The sequence below is a fragment of the Lampris incognitus genome, chromosome 5 (genome assembly GCF_029633865.1).
Source record: "Lampris incognitus isolate fLamInc1 chromosome 5, fLamInc1.hap2, whole genome shotgun sequence".
Taxonomy (NCBI): Eukaryota; Metazoa; Chordata; class Actinopteri; order Lampriformes; family Lampridae; genus Lampris; species Lampris incognitus.
Window position 1 is genome coordinate 58129597 of NC_079215.1, and position 20191 is coordinate 58149787.

The 20191-nt window shown below is 44.0% G+C and overlaps 1 protein-coding gene across 1 annotated transcript in view; it reads right to left on the reverse strand.

The window, feature by feature from the left end:
- The window catches only part of LOC130113060 (VPS10 domain-containing receptor SorCS1), a 316719-nt gene extending 304970 nt beyond the window's left edge, over positions 1 to 11749 (reverse strand). The window contains exon 1 of the mRNA XM_056280571.1: positions 11018 to 11749. Coding sequence (XP_056136546.1) covers positions 11018 to 11749 — 732 coding nt within the window. The remainder of the gene's footprint in view (positions 1 to 11017) is intronic.
- Positions 11750 to 20191: the final 8442 nt, after the last annotated feature.

Consider the following 20191-nt stretch of genomic DNA (forward strand, 5'->3'; position numbering starts at 1 on the left):
GGTCGCCACAGCGGATCTGATAGTTTCAACCTGTACCCTGTGAGGGCACAGCACGGATGGCGGTTGTTGTTAACCCGGGCCTTGACCGATCCGGTATGGTCTTGTCAATCGGTATAATGATTTGGCAATATCAGATTATCAATATCAATTATTATTATTATTTATTTCGTGTTTCCTGTTTTACTTCCTGTAGAGCCGGGTCTAAACTATGGACCTCAGGCACTATAGGGCAGATGTGACTTGACTGACAGTATTCGTCGTAATATGTGGGCTGTTCCAAGTAGGGCGATCTTCTGGACTGCATGGATGTTGACGTTGCCTGGAATATGGTTGGTGAACTTTTCCATTCCCTTCTTCATGAGTCCTAGAGCTCTGATGACTGCTGATGTTGTTTCGGTCTTCATACCTCACATCCTGTTGATTTCAATCTCCAGGTCTTTGCACTTGGTCAGCTTCTCTGTGACTTTCACTGAGGTGCTTTTTTTCAGACGGTAACGCCATGTCGATGAGCATGTACCTCTTTTCCTCCCTGTCCCTGATAATGATGTCGGGCTTGTTGGCTTATTATTATTATCATTATTAATATTATTATTATTATTAGCTTCTTCAGCCTTGGTTCACTGTTTACCCGAGGGCAGAGTCTCCGACATAAGAGGATAACTTAAGGTGCTGGCATCACGGAGGGAGAATCAGGGAACCCAGGCACACAGCACCAGTACTTTGAGCAACACCGTTATTTATGTCGGCACCAATAATGCTAGGATGAAACAATATGAGATCACAAAAGCCAGCCTAGTCAGGATGCTTAAATTGGCCAGATAGATATGTTCACATCAATTAATTGTCTCTGGTTTCTTACCCGTGAGGGGTAATGATGAGATGGACAGTAGGCTCACCTCAATGAACTGCCGGCTGGCTCGTTACTGTAATGAGCAGGGATTTGGCTTTGTTGATAACTGGCGTTCATTCTGGGGCCGCCCTTAACCTGCTGAAAGTGGACGGCATTCACCCGACTGGGGATGGCACCGCTCTTTTGTCTAGCAATATAGATAACTGTTTATGTTTAGTTTGACACTAGGGACTTATCATTCAGCAGATTGCAGGTGATTAGAGAGCCTGCTGGGTTTAAATCCAGTGTGGATGTGGAGTCAGGTAGTTTAATTAATATGTTTACTTAGGGAATTTCTCATAGTGTAGATTATCAGACTGACAGCTTGGTCTATAACATTGAGACCGTCTCCCTGTTGTATTGCTCCCAAGTTCCCCTCTACTAAACGTGTGAATCACAGTAACCTAATAATCATTCCTACCACTGGTGATGGTGAAATGTGCAACATAGTACCTAATCTACAGAACCAAAGATCTAATGTCATCAAAACTGTGACCACACATCGTTCAAAAGCATAGGTCTTCAAAACCGTACACTAATAGATAATACAAGGTGTCTAATTCCAGTTAGTATTTCATCTGTTTGTAGCTCTAAAGTTCTGCCCACTACTGGTCACTTCAATAAGATGCTTAAATTTGGTTTCATAAATATCAGACCACTGTCTACCAAAGCCTTACTAATAAATGATCTGATTCTTCAACATAGATTTGACATGATTGGGTTATGTGAAACATGGCTGAAACCAACTCACAGAAAGTTGAATCAGTTCATACGGACACCATGTTTATAGACAGCCATGTTTCATCACTCATCTATGTGACCTCTTCAGTCTCAACTGACTGTAGGTATCTCCACCCTTATGAACAATACAGTGGCCTAATGGCTGAAACCGTCGATCGTTTTATATGCAAATTGATGTGACTATTAACTAGAGTTAAAATGGCCATGTGAACTATTCACAGAGGATTTGGGAATGTTTGTAATCACATCATTGTAAGATGGTGAAAATGTGTAATTGACAATATGTAGTGTTACATCATGCCAATAAAGTCATTTAAATATGAATTTGATGACAGATGTACTCTTAGCAACCCCCCCCCCCAGTTCAGGTATAGTTGTTCCCTCTTCACATAGATGGCCTCTTTGATACCCAATTCAAACCAGCGTTCCTCCCCATCGAGGATGTGCACATCCTCATCCTTGAAGGAGTGACCACTGGCCTGTAGATGGTGTAGACTGTGGAGTCCTGGTCTGATGTGTTAGCTCTTCTGTGGTGTGCCATCCTCTTGGCCAATGTCTGTTTGGTTTCCTCGATGTACAAGTCATGGCAATCCTACCGGCACTTAACAGTGTACACTATATTGCTCTGTTTGTGCCGGGGGACCCGATCATTGGGGTGGACCAATTTCTGGTGCAGCGTGTTTTGGGGTTTAAAAGCAACGGAGACGCAATGAATGAATGAATGAGTGGTGGTTTATTTCAATGTTTGGATTCAGTTGTTTCAATGTTTGGAAAATACATATCTCAGCTTTTCCGACTTTCCCGCCACATACGGAATCACCACTGTTTTACGCTTAGACAGCTGTTGTCCTTCACCTCTCTTAAATCGGCTGGTGCACTGTTTGGGCATCTTCCTGGCTTTGACAAATGCCCAGTTAAGACAACCACACTTAACCAGGGCCTATTTAATGAGGGATTTGTCCCCTTCGCCAGCCGCTGTATCGGTGGGGCCGTTGTCCGCTTGGTGGTACAGTATCCTGATGACTCCTACTTCGTGCTCCAGAGGATGATGAGAGTCAAACCTTCAGTACTGATCAGTATGTGTTGGTATACAGTAAACATCAACAATCAAATGTCCCCCAACACCAATTTCAATTTCACAGTCTAAGAAGGCTAATCTGTCATTTTTCACATCCTCCCTGGTGAACTTGACGTGGTTGTCCACCGAGTTAATGTGGTCGGTGAAATGTGGTAGACTCAGGTACACAGCAGCTTCTAACACTTTTTTCTATATCAGACATGAGGGTCCAAGGACAGGATGTTGTGTTGCTGTAAAGCCCAATGAGGCAACTTTGTAATTTGTGATATTGGGCTATACAAATAAAATTGACTTGACTTGGCTTGACTTCACCAGGAAGCATACACAACCATAAATACATCCCCTTAACACATTGAGCAGAACCGTGAGACTTGCAGTTGAGACAGCTGGTGTGAGTAAATTTCTTGCAACACTTCTGTCATGTTAATTTAATTGGTGACAAAATCATTTGATAGCCTCTTTCTGTGAGGGATAAACTGCTGAGATGCTATCTTTTTATGCAGTGTGTTTGACCACAGCACCTTAAGCTTTCCACAGCATCTTATCACCATTTACTGGGATTTTACTGTTTTTTGGGGAGGGTTAGATGATTAAGACTTGGCTCTTCAAGCTGAAAAATGGGACTAACTTGGATATTGCCGATATTTGCCAATGCCAGCTCTCCCAGCCAGACACCTTCCGCACACCTCCCCGCACTCCACACAACACCAAAAACACAGTCAACGCACGCTAGACGAGGCCGCTGCCAGACTGCCCTCTGTATTATCGGAACTGCTGGTCTGCATGGGCTAGCAGTTAGCTTAGCCTGCCCCGCTTCCGTGTCCTGTCAGACCACCCTCGGTGTTACCTCTGTGGATACAGCTCCAGGCAGGGCTGTGGTCCCTAGGCCCACAGGACGTGGCAGACCAAGCTCTCCCAGCCGATCCAGCACCAGCTCTCCCAGCCATCAAATGAAGACAAACTTAGACGTGGACAAAGACACTGCAGGGACGGTACTGGATAAGGCCACCAAAAACGTAGGTTTGCACGACCATCTTCCCACACCAGAACCGGAAGGATGTGTAATTTCACTTACAGGATCTGTGCAATAATATTTATCACTGTAGAATACTACATGCCTCTGCCCCATAGTAATTGGTCTTACCATTGCCTATTTATAGCACACATCTATTCTTTTACAGTTCTAACATTGTTCATATATGGCACAGCACTCAAGTTATTTTGTAATTTTACTTTTAACACTTATTTAGTTTTTGATATCTTACCTTATACATTGCTATTTTTTCTAAGTTACACTACTCTTATCTCATTGTGTGCATTTGTATAGTATGTTATGTGTAACTGAAAGCTAAGTACCAAGTAAAAATTCCTAGTATGTGATCAGACTAGGCCAGTAAAAACTTGACTTGTCTTAACTATCTAGTGCTTTGGTCTATCTAACCTAACACTGCACCAGCTGGTTTGCTTATTTAGTGGCCCCCTGTTGTTGAGGGTTTTATAACGCTCAAAGTCAGTCAGTGTAGTATGTGGGTGCAACAAAACCCTGCATACTCCTTTCTTTTAATTGCACATAATTGAGCCCCACTGAGTTCATTCAGCGATATCGCACAACTCTAAACTGCAGGTCTGTATCTCAGTCCTCTTCCAATCCAGTACTGAGCCCTCATCAGCATCATTGATTTCTAAAATCCAATCCATTCAACTGTGTGTGTGCATGCATGTCTGACTCAGAGTGTGTGACTGTCCATTGCAGTTGTGTGTGTTTTGCACATAAGCATTTCTGTGTGTAGGAGTGAGGTGCGGTTTGGTGTAGGGTACAACTTGTTTGTGTGTGTGCATGTGAGGCTCATATGATTATAACAACCAACGCCGCAAGAGCGTCTCAGAATGAGACCCAGTCCAATCTGGCATACAAGTAACTGAAGCATATGGGATCAGGCTATATAAACACCCTAGAGGTTAGACAGCAGTGCATCATGTGCCCATCTTTACTCTTCGTGCTGTTCCTGTAGCACATTTGTCTACCAATGTAATTATTTATAATGCAGCTCCAAATGCAAAGACAGAACATTTCTGTTTCTGCTTATAGCAAAAACTCTGCATATTTAATATGGAATTCTCTATTCTTGCTCTTGAACAAGTTGTTGGCATCTAAAAGAATTGGGGCAAATTACTTCAAAGTTACACAATTACCATCTATTAAAATCACAACAATACCACTAAATAGTGATGACACTAGTGTTTCCAGGGTAAAAACAACAACAAATAGGAGCAACACAAAGGCAAAGAGGACAGGGAAGAATAGAAAAGTCCTTTAAAGTGTTCTTTTTGCCACTAGACCAACACTCTACTGCTGTAAGGTCATATTTTTGAGGAATTCATTCTTTAAGCCTGCAAAAACACCTAAGGCAACGGAAGGACTTCTATTCAGGGTGAATGGGAGAGAGCATGGCAGCTGGTGATACACATTCTGATGTAACTGGTTTGTTACACACAGGGCTGGTTGGAGTGGGCGTTATGTGGAACCGTGCAGCTGCCAAACAGCCCAAATCTCCCAGCGGTGTTTGGAGTCACACAGCTGGAGGTGTTGACACAACTGATGATGATTTCTTCATGTGTTGTTTTGTCTTGAATTCTCAGTATAAGTATGTTAATGACATATTTAATCAATGATATATACACCTTGAACTGAGGCTGAGCTTCATATTTGCACTTTATGGTGCTCACTTTACTGCTTACAGATCTTGCCAACCAAACAACGAACCCAGATAGCAATCTTTGGCCCAAATATGGCCCACATCTACAGTTATCTTACAGCTCACATTGGGCCTTGAATGATGGCGTTGACTCAGGGTGAGTGTGGCTGCCTCAACTCAGCCACAGGTCCACCTTATATGGCCCACATCTGGAGTTCTCTTATGGCCCACATTAAATTCGGGCCACATCTGGCACACATAGTATGTGCTGTAACCCAAGTCAAGCCCGGTTCATTACATTCTGGCCATGTCTGGCCCACACAACACTTGCCGTAACCCAAGTCAGGCCTGGCTTATGACATTTGGGCAACATCTGGCCCGCACAACAGTTGCCAGTGCCATAACTGAGCCGTAAGTACCAAAAGTTGCCTAGATTAGGTCCAAATGTGTCTGCTGTCTGGGAATCTGGACCAGTTTCATCATTTTCTTTCTAACCCTACATTTCCAGTGGCAACTGTGGTTTTGTATTGGAAGTTAAGAAAGGACATCAGTAAGGACAGGTGGTAAACCAACAACTAAAATGGATGACAGTGTAATAATGTTTACAGTCATTGGCGGCCTTAGATGTTTTACCTGTTTCAATTGAAGCGGCCCCCCGCGTTCCCAAATGGTCCCTGACTGACATGCAAGAATTAAATAATTCACCAACTTTATTTTATTTTCTCCACTTTTGTTGTCTCCAAACAAAGAAAGAAAACAGAAATACAACACAACTAAATACATTAGTTCACTGGGAAACATGCATTCATGAACAAAATAAACTTTTTTCCAACATTCTTACATGAGCTCAAAATTACCATAATTATTAATTATAATAAGGTAATTGTATATTAAGGGTAAAATATTTTTTTGGGGGGGTTGTGTGTTTTTGTTAGTATAGGGTACCATAAAATAAAAAAATCAAAAGTTGACGCACTAGTTAAATAAAAAGGGCGGAGTGTAGCGTGTACAGTATGATAAGGGACTACTTTCTGTTGTTGTAACATGTTGCATGCGCTATTAGGCGCGGATTGTTTTGTTCTGTTCCGTTATGCTACGTTGCACAGAAACGAGTAAAGAACCAGAAAACTTAGCACCCTTCTCCCGTGTTTTTATTGATAACGTAGTTGTGTAAATAGGCCACATACACAACAAATTGGCATACTGGGATGACAAATTGGCATTTTGGCAAACAGGGTATATTGGGAGAAGGATGCTGAATATGGAGCTGCCAGGGAAGAGGAAAAGAGAAAGACCAAAGAGGAGGTTTATGGATGTGGTGAGAGAGGACATGCAGGTGGCTGGTGTGACAGAGGAAGATGCAGAGGACAGGAAGAAATGGAAAGGGATGATCCGCTGTGGCGACCCCTAACGGGAGCAGCCGAAAGTAGTAGTAGTTACATGAGCTCAAAATAAACTTCATAGGAAAATCATGAACTCACTCACTCACACCAGTGTGTAGCCTGCGCGCTAAGACACGCCTGGAAATTGGCACGGCGTTCAATCTCCCCTCTAAGTAAGGCAAAAGCATACAGAATGGACACAGCTTATTTAAATGGGCAGCATAAAAAACCATTAGATAGTCCTATCCACCAATGTAGTTTTCCACCACTTACGCTGCCCCGCTGTTCAGCGTTGCTCTCGGCGTGGCGGTGTATCGCACAGCAAACACGCTTTGCCAATCTACAAAAATTGGCAGGAATACAAAAATCAACATTCAGCAACCTTAGTCTGTTAGCTTAATTACACTCTCATCTGCTGGCGCTGGTGATCATTTTCGCATTTTACCAACAGTTATAGGGATATCGGCAAAAATATACGCCACAGTGGTCAACTCTCCAGTACTTCCGCCTTGTTGTGCGTGACATCGCACGGGATCTCCGCACTCTCGCGAGCTCTACCCTCAACCCGCTCTTAAAGTGACAGCATTACCCCAACAAGAAGAAACAGCTATTGCGGTACGGATTCCCTAAACAGATTTATACCCCACTATCTAAACAGCCCACGAACACACTGTACCGATTGTTCACCTGGCTATATTTATTGTGGCGAGGCCACTGCCAGTGCATCCATAAGTGAACTAACCAATCGACTCTGTGCATAACTGTAGTCCACTGACTTCCTGTTTCTACTGTAGCGGTCATACCAGTTTCCTGTTTGTTGGCGTGTGCTGCATAACTTTAGTCCACTGACTTCAGGTTTCTACGGCACCGGTCATACCAGATTCCTGTTTGTTGGCGTGCGCTATTGACAATGGGATATTTTTCGCGATGCCTGCAAGATTTACCGTGGATAAATGTCAACGACATGCACAGAATTGTCGACAAACTGTCACCTGCACCTACCAGCAAACGGGTGAAAAGTTGTACATATGAAGTTATGTCTACAATTTCGCCCGTCCGTCTGTTCATCCTCGTAATCGTGGACGTAATTTGCTATGTACAACTTGAACCTTTTCACCTGTTTGCTGGTGGCTGCAGGTGAAAGTTAATTGGTAAATCTTGTCCATGATAAATCTTGCACGCATCGCGAAAAAAATGCTATTGTCAATAGTACACGCCAACAAACAGGAAACTGGTATGATCACTGCAGTAGAAACCGGAAGTCAGTGGACTACAGTTATGCACAGAGCCGATTGCCTAGGGCAAGGGCATATTTTTTGCGATGCCTAGGGGAAGGGCATATTATTCGCACTTGGGCAAGAGTGGCGAAATGTTGGCCCACTATTCATGAGCAAAATCTTGGAGTAACCAATAGCAGTAAACTGCAGGCTCGCCAGGCTACGCGTTCTGTAAGCACAATGATTGCTGAGGAATGTGTCAATCATGCTGCAGCTGCAGGCTGGCTCCGCCCCAACTCTCACGAGCCAATGACAGCCTGGCCTGGTATGGCAGCCACCAATTTCGATTGTCTTTGAAGATGAAAATATGCCGTAAACCCAACATGTTCACTTCTGAAAGGTTAGCTTTATTTGCTCTCCATTCGTTAAATTGCTGATGATATGTACTTGTGCGCACACATGAGAAAGTGGCGCATAGGAGAGGTTTGCACAGGTATTATTTAGTTTAAGAAGCTCAAACTGGGTTATTTAGAAAATAGCTATACGCGCTGTTGTGACTCTGCTGCAAAGAATTGGGAACTAGGTTACAGGGTTTATTATGCAGACCTGTTTGGTGCGTTGTTTGCACATGGATCCGCATATTGCGGCATGCATACTGTAGCGAATTCAAGGGGAGCAACCACAGAACTGCCGCGGCCGAGACGCGAACCCGTATCGCCCGCACCGCAGGAGACATCGCTAACCGCTCGACTAATTGGTCAGACCCGCCGGCCAGCGGCCAACGTGTCTACTTATCCATGCACGTTACAATACTTTGAACACACTAGCGTTGCATTAGAGTATTCGCGTTATGTATTGGGATACTGGCTTTTGTGTTGCTGGTATAGTACGTTGCAAATAGAAAAGGGCATAATTGTTTTTCGGCTAGAGCGGCAGAAGTGCATGCATACTCCGGTCCTGGGACAGGCAAAATGTAGTTACTTTATTCAAAGATGACTCATGAGACTCACCATTAGTGGGCGCTCGGCTGAGATCTGAGCTGGTACATAACGCAGTGCTATTCAACGCAGACTAGCGGTTGCCTAGAAGGGCGAGGCTTCTCCTCATTCCAGAGCAGAAACTTAATTATTTCAGCTTTTAATTAAGGTAATGGTTTGGATTATTTTTATATCGAGCTGTCCATGATGCTGAGAGTGCAAGTTTGAAAATATACCCTTATGCAAACCAAATTTAATCCTCGCTAGTTTTTCTTTTTTCTTTTTTTTGGGATAGAGCTCCACATTAGCTCTCGAAACGGGCCCCCAGACGCTTAAGACCGCCTATGTTCAGAAGCATAATGGCAAAACGGATTGACAGATTCAATAACGCTGCACACTGTGGGGTGCAGGTACAGTGTCGCTGCATTAACAGGTGCAGGGAGACACGGTAGTTTCCTCGTGGACTTTTGAGAGTCTGCAAAACAGCCAGCTGGCTCTGCATTTCCAGGTGCATTGAGAACATGCTAGGCAGAGGCTTCAAAAAGAATAAGAAATCTGAGGAGATTATTCCGGAGTCATTGGCAGCTCACTTACCTGCTGAGGAGAACCACAGCGCTGAGAAGTAGCTCAAGCTTCTAAAGTTTGGTAGATGTAAGGACAGCCTGGAGAACTGCCTCGCCTGTCACACTGACAGCACCTCGCTGTTCACATCCCTAACACGATTAAGGGCCCTCTTGGGGCGCCACTCAAACCAGCAAACCGGGAAGAGAGGCCGGGCTCACCTCAAAACTCAGACAACAAGTGGTGTTTTAGGCTTATAAAAACTGTACGACATGCAAACGCAGACTAAAATAAACCAAGGTGCCATCTGAACTTGCTTAACCTCTCCCATAACCTAGAGGGATGTTTGAAAATCCTGCCCTCTGGTCAGGATTTACTCCACAGGAGCAGCTTTACTCACACATTATTCTGGCTGCTCAACCTGAGGAAAGTCCTGAGCCGGAGTCCTTTACGCTGTGCTGCCGAGGTCAGCCTCCCCGTGCTGCCAGGGCCTCCACACCCCTCACTTCAATTAATTACATCAAGTCCCACCAGGGCCACACATTAATACGTCACTAGGAAAATAGCAGCCTTAATTTCACATCACATTTGGGGTATTTGTTCAAATATTTTTAAGTTTTTTTTAATGGCTTACCCAAATGTATCCAAATTAATCCTTTTTATCCGAATGTATCCAAATAAGTCACTAGGAAAATAGCAGCTTTAATTTCATATCACATTTGGGGTATCTGTTCAAATATTTTAGAGTTTTTTTTAAAATTGCTATCCAAATTTATCCAATTTGTCCAAATTTATCCAAATGTATGCCGAAGTAAGTTTGTATTGTTTGTGTTGTTGATTTGCATACAGTTTGTTTGTTTGTTTGTTTGTTTGTTTTAATCAGGCAGACAAATTAATCTTAAATTAAATTTAAATTAAGGCTAATTTAACGTATCATAGCTGAAGCTGTGAAACCAAAGCACCAACTTTGGTGAAATATGTGAATCTTAAAATGTTTGCGCTTGTCTTGAACACTTGTCAAATTGTACAACATGAAATCTGGACTTAAGGATGCAGTATGTATTTATTTATTCAGTCTGGACACAGTGCTTTCTATAGAATCCACAGTTAGAAATCCCAGCCCATGCAAGTGGAGGTTTACTGGCTCTAGGGAGGACGTGGAGGATGGCAGACAGACAGCAGCTGCGAGGGGAAGTCTTAATTCACCCCTGCGACTGTCTGTCTCTCTCTCTCCATCCTTTTCTGTCTTACTTTTTCTCTCGTGAGCTACCCCCCTCGCACCCTCTCGTTCTTTCATAGATAAATAATATGATATGTAACATATAATGAATGTAACTGCATCTTACTTAAGGTGACCTGCAAACTGACAGTCAACTTGTAAGCGCATCTTTACTCCCTTGACGCAGCAGCAGCAGCAGCAGCAGCTGCAGCTGCAGCACACACCGCCCAGATGAAACTACATCACAACTGACTTACGCTGCTGTTCTGGCCGGACCAGTGCACCATCGCCTGGTTGTGAGACGAGTCCCCAGTCAAGGCGAAGGTGGAGCTGGTGAGTTTGATCTCCTCCTGCCTGGAAGCGGCGGTCCTCCGCTCCGCGCCGATCCAGCGCAGCTCGGAGCGCGGCGCTCTGCGGCGGCCGCTGCGGCCCTGCGCCGGTGGTCGGCTCCGGTCTGAGCTGCGCGAGTGGACTTCATCACTCCCCGAAGATGAAGAACCCGGGTTGTTCCGTCGTGTTCTGGTTTTGTATTGGACTGTTGACGCTGGACTCGAACGAGCTGTCCACGCACCCGTCCTCGGCTGGCCCCTGGTGTCGTCGAGGGCAACTTTCATTTCATTGTGGGAAAACTCCCTCTCACCGGCCGACCTTCCCTCCGTTAAACTTAACCTGCCGATACTCCGTGTTGGTCTGGACTTCTGGTTCTGGTCACATTCAGCTGACCCCGCTGCGCAGCCGAGCCGCCGGCATTCTGCAGCACTGAATCCCGTTGCCCCGTCTCCATTGGGGAAAACTTCCCCTACGAAACCAGTTGCGAATCCCGCATGGTGCATCTTCAGCGTTAATTCCCGTGCGCGCCTTTTATTTCCAGGCTGGCATGACCTGCAAGTTATCTCTGCCTCGGACGCCAGAAAGAAAGACGCTATTATGAAAAGGACAAACCAAAGCACACTGAGCCCCTTTGGACAAAACATGACCCCCCTCTCCATCGTTAACAGACAAATAAAGATGCAGTGGATGCGCGTCTTTTCCCACTCTTTTTCCGTCTGTCCTGGCCGGGTGGAGAGAGGCGTGAGGCTGTGGACCAGCCTGGCAAGTTGCGGCTGACCAGATGCCGTGTTGTAACAAGTGCGGCTGAGAAGTGACCCAAGTTGAAGGATTTGATCAAATGAAGCCCTCCGAGCACGGGGGAGGAGCCCAGGCTGCACTCCTCTCTCTCTCTCTCTCCTCACAATCATTCTTTCTGCTCTGTAGACTCACTTCCAACTAGCATTCTTCTGCTTTTCCTTCTTTATCCTAAGTGACGGCAACACAGGGCGATATCTAGTAATACCTAGTCATATCTAGTACTATCTAATAATATATAGTCATGCCTAGTCATATCAAGCAATATGTAGTCATATCTATTACTGTCTAGTACTATCTAGTACTATCTAGTCATATTTAGTCATATTTAGAACTATCTAGTCATATCTTGTAATATCTAGTACTATCCAATAATACATAGTAATACCTAGTCATATCTAGTAATATCTAGTCATATCTAGTAATATTTAGTCATATCTTGTAATATTTAGTCATATTTAGTACTATCTAGTCATATCTTGTAATATCTAGTGCTATCGAATAATATATAGTAATACATAGTAATACCTAGTCATATCTAGTAATATCTAGAAATAGCTAGTCATATCTAGTAATATCTAGCAATATCTAGTAATATTTAGTCATATTTAGTACTATTTTGTCATGGCTAGTAATAGCTAGTCATATCAGAATTAGAATCAGAATACTTTATTCGTAATATCTAGTAATATTTAGACATATGTAGTACTATCTAGTCATATCTAGTCCGATCTAGTCATATCAGGATCAGAATACTTTATTCGTAATATCTAGTAATATCTAGTCATATCTAGCTACTTTATACTAACTAGCCATTCTTCAGTCTTTGCCAAGAATAACAGTTTGTCATTTGCAGGATTATTATTCTCTTTCTGTCCAGGAAAGTAAATTGCCAAATGTGAAGGCAGTGGAATTAGCCTACCTGCGAGGAACATGTTTAATTTCCTCAGACTCGGCCGGGCTCGTGTTCTCTGGTAAACGAGAGTGACACGTTCACAGCTGACAGCAGTGCTGACATGCACGTGTGTCTTCTTCACAAGCAATGCAGACGTTGACAGCATCCACGCGGGCTCGGTGATCATGTAGACCCCATCCTTACTTCCATGCAGCTCTTGATTTCTGCTAATGATTCTGCACTCCTAACATATTGAACTACCGAGGGCTGGAATCACCCCGGCTCACTGCGCATGGCGAGCCTACATATATGCTGGCCTCATCACTGTCTGAATCATTAACATCTAAATGCCTTACAACCACAACAACAACGACAACACACATCCATCAGTGGAAACCAGCATAAAGACGTTTTTATGTCATTGTTTGTGGTTCTTCAAACACGGAGGAAATGAACACTTCTGTTTTAAACGCCCTGGAGTTCCCAGAAGACCACTCAGCTTCGGTGAAGCTTTGTACCTTCACCTTCTTGGTTTCTGCTTTGCTGTTTTCTGTCTTTTTTATGGCTTGAAAACATGCTTTAGAGTGTGTTTCTTGGGTTATTGTTGCTGATGCACATTTACATGCACAAAGGAATAGACACGCAGTCACAAGCTATTATTTCAACAGCTGGTGACTTTCTAGTGCACCACAGAGGAGGATGTCAGGAGACTGAAGGGAATGAATAGACAGACGGAGCCTTGAGAGATACGGATCACTTTGCATGCAAACAACAAAAGTACTTCCCACATAGCGTGGCTGTAGATGTGCAGGGCCGCAGAGAGAAGACGTGTGTAGGACGGTACAGTTAAGGTGCTCCTTCATTAACCCATGTGTCGCTGTCAGCATCTCTGGGCCAGTATCTGAAGACACGTGATGGTGTTTCTTCCCACTACATGGTATCCTGCTAATGATATGCTGAAGGTTGCGTCCACACGTGCTACTTTAAGCATCACATTAGAAACTCTGTATGCAGCCTTGTATCATGGATGCAGGTTTCATGGATGCAGGTTTCATGGATGCAGATGTCATGGATGCAGGTTTCATGAATGCAGACGTCATGGATGCAGTTGTCATTGATGCAGATGTCATGGATGCAGGTTTCATGGATGCAGGTTTCATGAATGCAGACGTCATGGATGCAGTTGTCATTGATGCAGATGTCATGGTTGCAGGTTTCATGGATGCAGATGTCATGGATTCAGATGTCATGGATGCAGGTTTCATGGATGCATGTTTCATGGATGCAGATATCATGGTTCAGGTTTCATTGGATGCAGTTGTCATGGATGTAGGTGTCATGGATGCAGATGTCATGGATGCATGTTTCATGGATGCAAATGTCATGGTTCAGGTTTCATGGATACAGTTGTCATGGATGCAGGTTTCATGGATGCAGATGTCATGGATTCAGATGTCATGGATGCAGGTTTCATGGATGCATGTTTCATGGATGCAGATGTCATAGTTCAGGTTTCATTGGATGCAGTTGTCATGGATGTAGGTGTCATGGATGCAGATGTCATGGATGCATGTTTCATGGATGCAGATGTCATGGTTCAGGTTTCATGGATGCAGTTGTCATGGATGTAGGTGTCATGGATGCAGATGTCATGGATGCAGGTTTCATGGATGTAGGTTTCATGGATGCAGCTGTCATGGATGCAGGTTTCATGGATGCAGGATTCATGGATGCAGGTGTCTGTACGTTCCTGGGAGAACATGGCCAAAGAGCGTTTCGGCCAGAGGAACGTCCATGTTGAGAGAGAACATGAGTGTGCTTGCCTTTTCAAATCGTCAACAATATCCTTCAAAAAGTTATTTTTATATAAAAATCTCAAAACATATGTACAAAAATTAATGGGGGACCACATCACCGCTTGTTGCCAGAAGTGGGGATGTGGTTTACTGGATGTCTGCAGTTTTTTTCCAACACAACCTGACAAATACATGAAGGCCTGTAAAAATCAGTTTTGTTTTTTTGTTTGTTTTTTTTTTTCCTGAAAACCTTGTGATTCTTCCATGTCATGCTGATTGCGTTATGTTGTGTGTTATTGTATGAACTTGTGTTCACATGTCCACTTGAGTAGAACTCAATAAATTGACGTAATAAATTGATAAATTAATACATTAAATTAATAAATACTAAATTAATAAATTAAGGAAATGTGATTTTGTATCATATCCATGTACAAGATTGTGAATGTGAGTGATAAAGTAAATACATATATATATTGCAATTAGATGAGTTACCACTGAAGTTGGTTGTGTACTTGATAGTTGACTTGCTTTTTAACAGTAGTTGGAGCGTCAGTGCCCTGCAGAGGATGCAGCAGAAAGCTTTGGGCACTTCAGTGATGCACTTTACCTGCCAAACACCTCTGTGTAGTCACTTATCAAAAAGTCCAATTCCAACTACTGTCCAACATTTCACTTCATAAATAAAACAAAGTGTCCTATAGAAGAAGCCCGATTGATTAAAATTACAGACCATAAAGAAATGTACTGTATTAATAAAATAAAAAAATAAAACTCTGGTGTGGGAAAATGGTGACGTGAATTCACGTTTGCGGCGGTCTCACGCAGTACCGTCCATGCAGTGTCTTTGTCCACGTCTGCGTCGAAGTTTGTCTTTGTTTGATAGCTGGGAGTGCTGGCGCTGGATCAGCAGGGAGAGCTTGGTCTGCTGCGTCCTGTGGGCCCAGGGACCACGGCCCTGACCTGCAGCTGTGCCCGAAGAGGAAACATCGAGGGCGGTCTGACAGGACGCGGAAGCGGGGCAGGCTAAGCTAACTGCTAGCCCACACAGACCGGCAGTTCTGACAGTCATCCTGGCGTTCGTTCTCTTGGATGGTGATTTTTTTGTTTTTTTGATATGTTGGATGTATGTGTTTTTTTAATTTTTTATTTATTTATTTATTTATTTTTGTTGGTAGTTTGGATATATGTGTTCTTGTAGTTCTTGTAGTTTTTGGCAGTGGTGGAAGAACTATTCAGAACTTTTACTTAAGTAAAAGTAGCAATACCACAGTTTAAAAATACTTTGTTATAAGTAAAAGTCCTGCATTCAAACTCGCACTTAAGTAAAAGTGCACTGATAAGTAGAAGTAGACACGTTGGTCCTTGACTAACGGGTCGGAGCCTTTAGTCGAGCGGTCAGCGATGTCTCCCGCGGTGCGGACAATACGGGTTTAAGGCCCGGCCGTGGCAGTTCCTGTGGCCCCCTCCCCCGAATTCACTACATTGGTGTCAGAAGTGGGACGGTGAGACCGTAAGGTCATCGGAAACGCGTGCGCCCTGAAGCGTGAGGGAGCTGATATGCTTAAGCGCAGGGACGCGATTCACGAAGGAGTGGGGAGATGTAACGTGCATGGATAAGTAGACACGTTGGTCCTTGACTAATGGGTCAGACCCTTTAGTCGACTGGTTAACGTTGTCGCCCGCGGTGCAGGAGATACGGGTTCGCGTCCCGGCTGTGGCGGTTCCTGGACTACCCCCCCCCCCCCCCCGAATTCGCTGCAATATACTTAAAGTAGTTAAAGTACTCATTATGCAGAATGGTCCATTTCAGAATCATATATCATATTATTGGACCATAATTATTGATGCAATAATGGATTTATCACATTAATGTTGCAGCTGGCAAATGTGGAGCTAATTTCAATTACTTTATATAGGAGAGATCAGAATGTTGCCAATCTACTTCCGGGTGGATTTTAGTAGCTGGGTAGTGCCTAGTAGCTAACGTACATAACGGTTAGATAGCACTAGTTGAACAGACAAATTAATTTTCAAAATGCCGAAATCGTGCTGTGTGTGGGGCTGTAATGCCAAATGTACCCCGGCAAACAAGTTTTTAGGCTTTTTCCGTTTTCCATCAGATAAATCTAAATCTACCCAGCGAAGTCTGTGGGTACAGAGGGTAAAACGGACGAAGAGCACTGCTAATGTTACAAAGTTAGTGAAATTGCCAGGAGGACTTGCTTGTGCTGAACTGGGAGGAGGATGGAAACCATCCATTCATGGCCGGATTTGTGGGAGACATTTTATTACATGTAAAAATTAACATTGTTGCCGTTGTGTAGTGGGAGATTGCATATCCGTTTCACCCGCTAGCTAACGTTACGTTGCCGTTGTTGTGTAGCGGGAGACTGGTGACACGAGGCTAGAGAGGCTATCCGTTTCATATTTGGCCCGCTAGCTAGCTACATTAACGTTAACGTTACTAACTAGCTTTGTAATTGAAAGAGATAATATATACAGTCTGTATACTTTCTTGAGAAATCAAACGTTTTTTCTATTGTTAACGTGCTATTATCCCCAAAATAAACATTGGTGTACAAGATACATTGTTGTGGCACCCGGCATTACATTACCCAGACGTCAGTTGAGTTCCCCCAAACAACGCCTGGCTAGCTAACGTTAACTACAATTTACATCAGTCAAAGTAACGTAAATCCCCGATCGCGTCATTACTAATGAAACCAACATATAAAATTGTTCATGAAACACCCAGCTTTCTATAGCTAGGCCGACTACTTTATTTTTGTTTCAACAGAATTATTAATTAATTAGTCGCGAACACTTCCTTACCTTCTCATTCAGCTAGGCGATCCAAAAATGTCCCAAATGTCCGTTAGGAGCAAAACGTCCAGAGGTGGAAAAATGTCTCGAGAGATGTGTCTCGAGACGGGACATAGGCATATTATGCCTCGAGACCGGTTTGAGCTGAATGTCCCACTGTTGGACTAGGCTCCAACACAAATAACGTTAGCTAGGCTAGAGAGCATAATCCAACAAACTTTTGTATTGATGTTTACACACGTTATTCACAGCAAGTTGAAGATGAAATTAACACAAAAACAATAGTTTAATTTAATCTGCACTCAAAATTACTTTATTATGCTCTTTATTTCATACACACATGGGACAACCCTTACAGAGCCCTGCTACAGACGCGTTTCGACTCTGCCTTCTGTGTTGTGTAAACACTGCACTCCGCGAAGCTAGCCACCCGCAAGAAGGTTGTTTGTTGTTGTGACGTCACGCTGATCTCTCGTATACTGCTGGGTAGCTTAGCCTATAAAAATATATAATTATTAGTTGATTATTTGTATTAATAATCTAAGTCTGCAAAGTAACTAGTAACTAAAGCTGTCAAATGTAGTGGAGTAAAAAGTACCATATTTCCCTCTGAAATGTAATCGAGTAAAAGTATAAAGTAGCATAAAATGGAAATACTCAAGTAAAGTACAATTACCTCAGAATTGTACTTAAGTACCGCACTTGAGTAAATGTACTTAGTTACATTACACCACTGGTTTTTGGATGTGTGTTTTTGTCTTTGTGTTGCACTGCTGTGTGCTGGGGGAAACGATATTTCATTTCATTTCATGTGTGCAAGTGCATGAAATGAAATGACAAATAAATGTTCCTGATTCGTGATTCCTGTATTCAGTTTAAATGCCCTCCTGTGTTGAATGTATGCTGTACACGGTGTGTATGTTGTGTTAACTGCTGTACAATTGTGTGTATCAGGAATCAGCAACATTTATTTGTCATTTCATTTCATGTAAATGTGTACATGAAATGAAATGAAACATCATTTCCCCCAGCCCACAGCAGTGCAGCACAAACACATATCCAAACACTACAAGAACACATAAAACCTATACAAAAACTACAAAACTACAAAAACGAATATATGTCCAACATATCCACACAAAAAAAAATCACTGTCCAATAGAACGAACACCAGCCAGGATGTCTGTCGGAACTGCCGGGCTGCATGGGCTAGCAGTTAGCTTAGGGCCCTGCCCCGCTTCTGCGCCCTGTCAGACCGCCCTTGGTGTTTCCTCTTCGGGCAGGGCCGTGGTCCTTGGGCCCACAGGATGCAGTAAACCAAGGTCCCCCAGCCGATCCAGCGCCAGCTCTCTCACCCATCAGACAAAGACACAAACCCAGAAGTGGACGGAGACACTGCATGGACGGCACTGTGTGAGGCTGCTGCAAACGTGAGTTCGCGCCGCCATCTTCCCACACTGGAAATGTTGTATTATGTTATATATATATATATATATACACACACACACACACACACACACGCACATACATACATACATATATACATACATGCATACGCAATATATTATATTGTAGTGGTTATGGGGCTACATAATTCCCCTTATTGAGCTAGTAGGAACGTTAGTTTACAGCTGCTGTTTCCTCGGTTCGGGTTTACAGTGACACACTTCCGCTGCGCGGGTTTTTTGTTGTTGTAATGGTGGAAGGAATAAATGGTGCACGTTGTGTAGCCGAAAGAGAAAGTTGTCACGACTCCTGCTTGAGCTCCTCTACACTGGTGACCCCGACGTTTGTCTCTTGGTAGTTATCAGAGACAATCTTTCGAACGAACATGGTTGACGAAATCAACGCGGTTTCTCTCAAATTGTCAGAGTTCTGGGAGTCATCGGCAACGACATGGTTCGCCCAGGCGGAAGTGCAGTTTGCTATCCGCAAAATAACAGATGATGCTACTAAATACTACTACGTGGTATCGGCGCTCGGATGTTCGACTGCAACTAGAGTGGTGAGTCTCCTTACAAATCCTCCGGCGGCAGACAAATACAAGGGGCTCAAAGACCACCTCTTGAAGATTTTTGAACTTTCCGACGTCGAGAGAGCCCACCGTCTCTTTTCTCTGCAAGGCTTGGGTGACAGCAAGCCATCCGAGCTCATGGACAAAATGCTGAATCTGCTGGGACCGGCGCACACACCCGATTTCCTCTTTGTACAACTATTTCTGCGACAACTGCCTGCTCAGGTGCGGACCGCTTTGGCTAACACCAGCATTACCGATTGCTGCAAGCTAGCTGAAGAAGCTGACAAGTTCTTCCTGGTCAGCCAACAGCAGCACTGCGCGTCCGCGCTCACCCCTGCCCACCCCCACACGCCACCACCTGGTGACTCCATGGTGGTCGCCGCGGCCCTCCCATGGAAGCTGCTAACGGCAGCTCTATCCGTACGTACGGCACGAGGCACATTGACATGTGTTTTAACGGACAGTGGTTCAGCTGGGATTTTGTCACCGCCGACGTGGCATTTCCCCTCCTTGGTGCAGATTTCCTTTGTGCTCATGGGCTGCTGGTGGACGTCAGGAATCGACGTCAGGAATTGACGCCGTCACCTTCGCTTCACACGCGTGTGCACTCAGCGATACAGGCTCCATTAAGCTGTCCAGCATGCTCTCCAATGAGGACGTGTTTCTCCATCTTCTCTCCGAGTTCCCTGACCTCACTCAGCCCACATTCTCGTCATCTATGACCAAACATGGGGTTGAGCACCACATCGTCACCACCAGCCCGCCGGTACAC